We start from the raw sequence: 9,967 nt of genomic DNA, 5'->3' as shown, positions 1-9,967 counted from the left end.
CACACACACACCAGGACATGGCTACACACACACACACACACACAGGACATGGCTACACACACACACACACACACACCAGGACATGGCTACACACACACACACACACACACACAGGACATGGCTACACACACACACACACACACAGGACATGGCTACACACACACACACACACAGGACATGGCTACACACACACACACAGGACATGGCTACACACACACACACACACACACACACCAGGACATGGCTACACACACACACACACACACACACACCAGGACATGGCTACACACACACACACACACACACACACAGGACATGGCTACACACACACACACACACACAGGACATGGCTACACACACACACACACACACACAGGACATGGCTACACACACACACACACACACACACAGGACATGGCTACACACACACACACACACACACACAGGACATGGCTACACACACACACACACACACAACAGGACATGGCTACACACACACACACACACACACACAGGACATGGCTACACACACACACACACACACAGGACATGGCTACACACACACACAGGACATGGCTACACACACACACACACAGGACATGGCTACACACACACACACACAACAGGACATGGCTACACACACACACACACCAGGACATGGCTACACACACACACACACACCAGGACATGGCTACACACACACACACCAGGACATGGCTACACACACACACACACACAGGACATGGCTACACACACACACACACAACAGGACATGGCTACACACACACACACACACAGGACATGGCTACACACACACACAGGACATGGCTACACACACACACACACACACACACACACAGGACATGGCTACACACACACACACACACACACACACACAGGACATGGCTACACACACACACACACACACACACAGGACATGGCTACACACACACACACACACAACAGGACATGGCTACACACACACACACACACACACAACAGGACATGGCTACACACACACACACACAGGACATGGCTACACAACAGGACATGGCTACACACACACACACACACACAGGACATGGCTACACACACACACACACACAACAGGACATGGCTACACACACACACACACACACAGGACATGGCTACACACACACACACACACAGGACATGGCTACACACACACACACACACAACAGGACATGGCTACACACACACACACACAGGACATGGCTACACACACACACACACAACAGGACATGGCTACACACACACACACACACAACAGGACATGGCTACACACACACACACACACACAGGACATGGCTACACACACACACACACACAACAGGACATGGCTACACACACACACACACACACACACAGGACATGGCTACACACACACACACAGGACATGGCTACACACACACACACACACACACACACAGGACATGGCTACACACACACACACACACACACAGGACATGGCTACACACACACACACACACACACACAGGACATGGCTACACACACACACACACACACAGGACATGGCTACACAACAGGACATGGCTACACACACACACACAACAGGACATGGCTACACACACACACACACAGGACATGGCTACACACACACACACAACAGGACATGGCTACACACACACACACACACAGGACATGGCTACACACACACACACACAACAGGACATGGCTACACACACACACACACACAGGACATGGCTACACACACACACACACACAACACACACACACAGGACATGGCTACACACACACACACACACACAACAGGACATGGCTACACACACACACACACACACACACACAACAGGACATGGCTACACACACACAACAGGACATGGCTACACACACACACAACAGGACATGGCTACACACACACACACACACACACACCACTAGAGGTTGACGGATTAATATCATTAAACTTTTGATTTAAAAATCCATCTTAACATGACCGCTAGTTATCTACACATGGTTGATGATATTACAAGGTTAAACAGCTTGTCCTGCGTTGCATATGATCAATACCTTTTCATTGATCATCGAATCACAGCCTACTTCACCAAACGGGTGATGATTTAACAAAAGTGCATTGCCGAAAAAATGCTATCTTTGCACAAATGTACCAAACCATAAACATCAATTCCTTCCTTAAAATCAATACACAGAAATATATATTTTTTAAACCTGCATATTTAGTTAAAAGAAATTCATGTTAGCAGGAAATATTAACGGGACGGTTCCGTATTTCACTGAAAGAATAAACGTTTTGTTTTCGAAATTATAGTTTTCAGATTTTACCATATTAATGACCAAAGGCTCATATTTCTGTGTGTTTATTATGATTAAGTCTATGATTTGATAGAGCAGTCTGACTGAGTGGTGGTAGGCAGCAGCAGGCTCGTAAGCATTCATTCAAACAGCACTTTCCTGCATTTGCCAGCAGGTCTTCGCTGTGCTTCAAGCATTGCGCTGTTTATGACTTCAAGCCTATCAACTCCCGAGATTAGGCTGGCAATACTATAGTGCCTATAAGAACATCCAATAGTCAAAAGGTATATGAAATACAAATGGTAGAGAGAGAGAGAAATAGTCGACACGTCATAATTCCTATAATAACTACAACCTAAAACTTCTTATCTGGGAATATTGAAGAACTGGGAATATTGAACCACCAGCTTTCATATGTTCTCATGTTCTGAGCAAGGAAGTTAAACGTTAGTGCAATATGTGCCATGTAAAAAAGCTTTCTCCTCAAACACTGCTTTTTTACATTATTTAAACCAAATTGAACATATAATTATTTATGAGACTTAAATAGATGTATTAAGTTCAAATAAGTGTTCATTCAGTATTGTAATTGTCATTATTACAAACATACATATAAAAATCGTCCGATTAATTCAGTATCGGCTTTTTTGGTTCTCCAATAAAATCGGTCGACCTGTAGTTCATACACAAGAAGAAGGAGTAGTGTGTACCTCTTCCCAGAAGGGCAGTCCTGTCCGATTCCGTAGGCCAGTAGAGCAGCCGCTGGCTCGTGGATCAGCCTCAACACACGGAACCCTGCCGCCTCCGCAGCCGCCCTCAACGCCGCCTTCTGAGCATGTGCGAACTCAAAGGGGACAGTGATGACAGCCTCTGTGACATCAGCGCCCAAGGCCGATTGAGCCGTCTCTATGGAAACAATAGATGGGAGGGTGGCCCAGTTCCAAGTGGACCTGTAGTACTACACCCCCACCCCGCTGGAGAGCTGACATGTTTTCACATGTGGAAGTAGTTTGACAATAGTTTTAAGTTGCTTCCTGATAAGCAATATGGTAGCCTAGGCCCATTCAATCATCTGGGATCTCCACTAGTGCATAGTGTCAGGGGGGGGCAAAAAAAAAAAAAAAAAAAAAAAATCGGGACAGTGTGTTCTAACCTTTCATCTTGTGTAGGATCAGCTTGGCAACATCTTGGGGAGCCACATGTCTGGTCATCTCTCCAGTCATCTCATACACTGGCTTCTCTCCCTTGTTGACAACCTGAAACACATCATCAGCTTCTCTATTACACAATATCACTCATAACGTAGTGTTAAGTAGTCAGACATGTTAATCACTGAGAACAGTGTTAGGTAGTCTAATAGAGACAGGTATACCAGGTTAATCACAGAGAGTCTAATAGAGGGTTAATCACCGAGAGTCTAATAGAGGGTTAATCACCGAGAGTCTAATAGAGGGTTAATCACCGAGAGTCTAATAGAGGGTTAATCACCGAGAGTCTAATAGAGGGTAGAGGGTTAATCACCGAGAGTCTAATAGAGGGTAGAGGGTTAATCACCGAGAGTCTAATAGAGGGTTAATCACAGAGAGTCTAATAGAGCCAGGTATACCAGGTTGATCACTGAGAGTCTAATAGGGGGTAGAGGGTTGAAAACTCACAGGACATTTACTCTCAGCTTTATGCGTCTGCACCTCAGGATCCTCAAAACTGCCGACAGGAGGAGAGGAAAAAAGGGGAAGAAGCAACAAGGTGAGTTGAGTTCATTCTCCCTAACCCAACAAGGTGAGTTGAGTTCATTCTCCCTAACCCAACAAGGTGAGTTGAGTTCATTCTCCCTAACCCAACAAGGTGAGTTGAGTTCATTCTCCCTAACCCAACAAGGTGAGTTGAGTTGATTCTCCCTAACCCAACAAGGTGAGTTGAGTTGATTCTCCCTAACCCAACAAGGTGAGTTGAGTTGATTCTCCCTAACCCAACAAGGTGAGTTGAGTTCATTCTCCCTAACCCAACAAGGTGAGTTGAGTTCATTCTCCCTAACCCAACAAGGTGAGTTGAGTTCATTCTCCCTAACCCAACAAGGTGAGTTGAGTTCATTCTCCCTAACCCAACAAGGTGAGTTGAGTTGATTCTCCCTAACCCAACAAGGTGAGTTGAGTTGATTCTCCCTAACCCAACAAGGTGAGTTGAGTTGATTCTCCCTAACCCAACAAGGTGAGTTTGAGTTCATTCTCCCTAACCCAACAAGGTGAGTTGAGTTCTCCCTAACCCAACAAGGTGAGTTGAGTTGATTCTCCCTAACCCAACAAGGTGAGTTGAGTTCATTCTCCCTAACCCAACAAGGTGAGTTGAGTTCATTCTCCCTAACCCAACAAGGTGAGTTGAGTTCATTCTCCCTAACCCAACAAGGTGAGTTGAGTTCATTCTCCCTAACCCAACAAGGTGAGGTGAGTTCATTCTCTAGAACATTGGGAACATACAGTTTAAGTCCTTGCTCACACGCACTTTTTCCAGTTCTGCCCACAAATTTTCCTTAGGATTGAGGTCAGGGCTTTGTGATGGCCACTCTAATACCTTGAATTTGTTGCCCTTAAGCCATTTGCCACAACTTTGGAAGTATGCTTGGAGTCATTGTCCATTTGCGACCAAGTTTTAAACTTCCTGACTGACGTCTTGAGATGTTGCTTCAATATCCACATAATTTTCCTACCTCATGATACCTATTTTGTGAAGTGCACCAGTCCCATCTACAGCAAAGCACCCCCACAAGATGATGCTGCCACCCGCACTTCACGGTTGGGATGGTGTTCTTCGGCTTGCAAGCCTCCCCCTTTCTCCTCCAAACATAACGATGGTCATTATGGCCAAACAGTTCTATTTTTGTTTCATCAGACCAGAGGACATTTCTCCAAAACGTACGATCTATGTCTCCATGTGCCGTTGCAAAACGTAGTCTGGCTTTTTTATGGTGGTTTTGGAGCAGTGGATTCATCCTTGCTGACCTTTCAGGTTATGTCGATATAGGACTTGTACCTGTTTCCTCCAGCATCTTCACAAGGTCCTTTGCTGCTGTTCTGGGATTGATTTACACGTTTCGCAGCAAAGTACGTTAATCGCTAGGAGACAGAACGCGTCTCCCTCCTGAGCGGTATGACGGCTGCATGGTCCCATGGTGTTAATACTTGTGTACTATTGTTTGTACATATGAACGCGGTACCTTCAGGTGTTTGGAAATTGCTCCCAAGGATGAACCAGACTTGTGGAGCTCTACATTTTTTTTTCTGAGGTCTTGGCTGATTTATTTTGATTTTCCCATGATGTCAAGCAAAGAGGCACTGAGTATGAAGGTCAGCCTTGAAATACATCCACAGGTACACCTCCAATTGACTCAAATGATGTCAATTAGCCTATCAGAAGCTTCTAAAGCCATGACATTTTCTGGAATTTTCCAAGCTGTTTAAAGGCACAGTCAACATAGTATATGTAAACTTCTGACCCACTGGAATTGTGATACAGTGAATTACAAGTGAAATAATATGTCTGTAAACACGTGTTGGAAAAATGACTTGTAATGCACAAAGTAGATGTCCTAACCAATTTGCCAAAACTATAGTTTGTTAACAAGAAAATTGTGGAGTGGTTGAAAAATGAGTTTTAATGACTCCAACCTCAGTGTTTGTAAACTTCTGACTTCAACTGTAATACAGACACTCACCTCCTCCCCAGCACCTGTTTGACTTTAACCACAGTGTTGGCTGCGTTTCGGACACGACCCTGCTTAGCCGCAATCCCTACTATCTGCAGAGAGAGCGAGCGATGAGAGGGAGGCAGATGGAGGATAGGACAGACGGATTGAACAGGGAGGTGAAGGGAGGGTTACAGTGTGAGATGACAGAGGGAGGACATCATGACAAGAGATATGATCCTACATGCTCTGTACACCACCACAGTAATAACAGGTTTCTCTAGTGTTTGAGGTAAATAATATTAATTATACTTAAAAATATAAAATGTAACATGCAACAATTTTACTGAGATATGGTTCATACAAGGAAATTAGTCAACCACTGGGGAGCCAGGCCCAGCCAATCAGAATGAGTTTTCCCCCACAAAGAGGTTTTATTACAGACTGAAAAAAGCTCAAACAGGGATGTAAACATCATTTGTGCACAAAATTTGAGATAATGTGTGAATGGAACATTTCTGGCATCTTATTACAGCTCATGAAACGGGCACAAGTGGTTTTTCCATCCCTCACAGTCTGAGAGTTGAGAACTGGTCACGGTTTGCTGATGTCAACATTGTGAACAGAGTGCCCCACGGTGGCAGTAGGGTTATGGTAGGGGTAGGCATCAGCTACGGACAAACAATTGCCGACCAAGGCGAGACTCAAAAACGTGCTCCCAGCAAAACTAGAATAAGCCCAGTAAGCAGAATGACATTGAAAAGACGTGTAAAATAAGTATTTTCCAGACGTTGAAGTTAGATTCAATTAAGGCTCCGAATTAAAAGGTGAAAAGACATTGTCCGTACCTTTTAAAATACATTTTCTAGGACGTTGAAAAATGTTTCAACATCAGGGGGAAAAAAACAGCTCATTTTTGGTTTTGAATGAAAGTTGAAAACATGTCATTTATAGGCATCTATGTTTTGGCCAAATCAATGCTGGCCCATACTGGACAAAATCTGAACTAAACAAAGACATCAGTGATTGGTTCAAATTTGGTCCAGACCAAAAATCAACGTCCGTGGAGGTTGAAATCAAGACCGGACTACACCGCACCAAATCTCAACCAAACAGACATTATGATTGGTTCAGATTTTGTCCAGACTGGACCAAAAACCAATGTCTGTGGAACTTAAGGCAGGTCCAGACTACACACACACAAAAAAAAGACATCGCTACCCGTCCATGCTTACTGAGGTGTAGCCTATAGTGTTGCCTGAAATGTGATTTTATGAATGCCCATCTGTGGTAAGCCTACCACCTGTAAAACATCACCAAAAGAGGTGTTTTGAAAGGACCAAAAAAAGACGTTACCTCGTGCTTCCTGGGGTGTAGATCCACCCCCATTACCTTTTTAAAAACAAGGTAACTTAACAGATGCATATCTGTATTCCCAGTCATGTGAAATCCATAGATTGGGGCCTAATGAATTTATTTCCTTATATGAACTGTAACTCAGTAAAATCTTTGAAATTGTTGCATTTATATGAAATTGTTGCATTTATATTTTTGAAAAGCTAGTCTGGTAAAGAGCTACTTTTGTCTTAAAAGGGGCATTGTCCTATTTCTAAACAGGCTTGAAGGCGTAAGGTAGAATACATGTTTGTATGGTAATAATAATTAAATCATTTGTAAAGTGGATTCTTGCATTATATAATGCAATTTCAGTTACTTATTTGGCCAATTATGTTAGATAATGTCATGTTAGATAAGTGATTTGAGCTTTCAGACAAGTAAAACACCAGTCTTAAAATGGTGAACGTCAAGCCATGCATGAACCATTTTAATTGAAAACAATCACAGTAAGGTACTTAATTGTTACCCAGAAATGATTTGATATTGGAGCTGAAAACGGCTGCATTGGACCTTTAAAGCGGGAACAGCGTTCAGTGACTATCGTCTTCGCTAGAAACACCTGAAACCTGACGAAAGACTGAGGGATTTCACAGCGGTTCTGCGCATGCTCGATAGTTAATTAGCACAGGTCTAGTCTTCCATCAACTAACATGGAGATATGTCCGTGTGGGAGCACTAATCTTATCAAGGTGTGTATTAACTTAACCTGGATTATTTATCGCTGATATGAAAGACAAGGTCCTTGTACTTACAAAACCATTACAGCAAGAGACGCATGTTAATGTTCAGACCAGAGCAACAACAACCTACAGAAGACTGCTTCCTTCGATGACTGACAAAACCGCTTCCGCGAATGTTTATTTTGTTATCCCGACCAAATTGTATTGGTCCCATACAAATATTTAGCAGATGTAATAGTTGAGGTAACTAAAACGGTATGTTAGTTGTGTGATACCTGTTCCGTGTCTCGGTAAGCCACCACGGCAGGAGTGACTCGGTCTCCGGCGTCATTGGCGACCACCTCCGCTCGGCCATCCTGAACAAAACACAATACTGTCAAAATCCTCCCACCCTGGCTTGGCCGATAACAACAATCATATCTAAAGCCAAGCAAGTTATTTTAGCGTTAGTTTACTAGATGGCTAACACCGGTAGCCAACTCATTCACTCCATGCTAACATTGTCTAGCGTTACCGGTAACTAACTCATTGTCAAACATGTTTAACCGGATCTTTCCGGACCTCCTAAATATATCTCTTCATAACTGAAAACAGAGACTAGTCCCACCACAAAAACGTTACTACAGGCAGCAACAATACCTTAAAAATAGCTACACAGGCACATGTGTAGCCGAAATGTACTCCTATAGCCGCCATGCTTGTTGAAAAATCACTGCGAAGCTGAACCACGAAGGTTAAAGTTCATTTGACTTTAAACCAATCAGAGTAAAACGTTGCAGGAACTGACTCAATATTCAGCCAATCGGAGATGTTTACTGAAACCAATCAGAAGAGGTCTGGCGTCAGCTGTAGTAGTTTGCAGCAGGTACCGGAGAGTTGCTGCTGTTTTTTTAATTTTATTTAACTCGGCAAGTCAGTTAAGAAGGTATTCTTCTTTACAATGGCGGCCTCCTGGAGGGATTGGGGCTGGGATTCAAAATAAAATAAACATATAGGAATCTTGTGTAGTAGAGCTCCTCTATAGTTAGTTATAGTTAGACATTCAGTTGGTTATGTTGTGTAGTAGAGATCCTCTATAGTTAGTTATTGTTAGACATTCAGTTGGTAATGTTGTGTAGTAGAGATCCTCTATAGTTAGACATTCAGTTGGTAATGTTGTGTAGTAGAGATCCTCTATAGTTAGACATTCAGTTGGTAATGTTGTGTAGTAGAGATCCTCTATAGTTAGACATTCAGTTGGTAATGTTGTGTAGTAGAGCTCCTCTATAGTTAGTTATAGTTAGACATTCAGTTGGTTATGTTGTGTAGTAGAGATCCTCTATAGTTAGTTATTGTTAGACATTCAGTTGGTAATGTTGTGTAGTAGAGATCCTCTATATTATATACAGGGGGCTCCTAATGAGGTTATATACAAGGGGCACCTAATGAGGTTATATACAGGGGGCTCCTAATGAGGTTATATACAGGGGACACCTAATGAGGCTATATACAGGGGACACCAATGAGGTTATATACAGGGGGAACCCAATGAGCTTATATACAGGGGGCTACTAATGAGGTTATATACAGGGGGCTCCTAATGAGGTTATATACAGGGGGAACCAAATGAGCTTATATACAGGGGGCTCCTAATGAGGCTATATATGTGGGGGGGGGGCCTAATGAGGTTATATACAGGGGGCACCTGATGAGGTTATACACAGGGGGCACCTGATGAGGTTATATACAGGGGGCACCTGATGAGGTTATATACAGGGGGCGCCTGATGAGGTTATATACAGGGGGCACCTGATGAGGTTATATACAGGGGGCACCTGATGAGGTTATATACAGGGGGCACCTGATGAGGTTATATACAGGGGGAACCTGATGAGGTTATATACAGGGGCACCTG

General features: G+C 43.4%; 1 protein-coding gene across 1 annotated transcript in view; it reads right to left on the bottom strand.

Annotated features, from left to right (window-relative positions):
- hspa14 (heat shock protein 14) overlaps window positions 1-8,834 on the bottom strand; it is a 33,565-nt gene extending 24,731 nt beyond the window's left edge. The window contains exons 1-6 of the mRNA XM_042317308.1: window positions 8,713-8,834; window positions 8,349-8,429; window positions 6,026-6,108; window positions 3,972-4,020; window positions 3,470-3,572; window positions 3,027-3,222 (exon numbers count right to left, since the gene is read on the bottom strand). Coding sequence (XP_042173242.1) covers window positions 3,027-3,222; window positions 3,470-3,572; window positions 3,972-4,020; window positions 6,026-6,108; window positions 8,349-8,429; window positions 8,713-8,769 — 569 coding nt within the window. The 5' untranslated portion in view covers window positions 8,770-8,834. The remainder of the gene's footprint in view (window positions 1-3,026; window positions 3,223-3,469; window positions 3,573-3,971; window positions 4,021-6,025; window positions 6,109-8,348; window positions 8,430-8,712) is intronic.
- Between the last annotated feature and the right edge of the window lie 1,133 nt (window positions 8,835-9,967).

This window comes from Oncorhynchus tshawytscha, unplaced genomic scaffold, assembly GCF_018296145.1.
Source record: "Oncorhynchus tshawytscha isolate Ot180627B unplaced genomic scaffold, Otsh_v2.0 Un_contig_4370_pilon_pilon, whole genome shotgun sequence".
NCBI lineage: Eukaryota > Metazoa > Chordata > Actinopteri > Salmoniformes > Salmonidae > Oncorhynchus > Oncorhynchus tshawytscha.
This window is presented reverse-complemented; position numbering and strand designations above follow the sequence as displayed.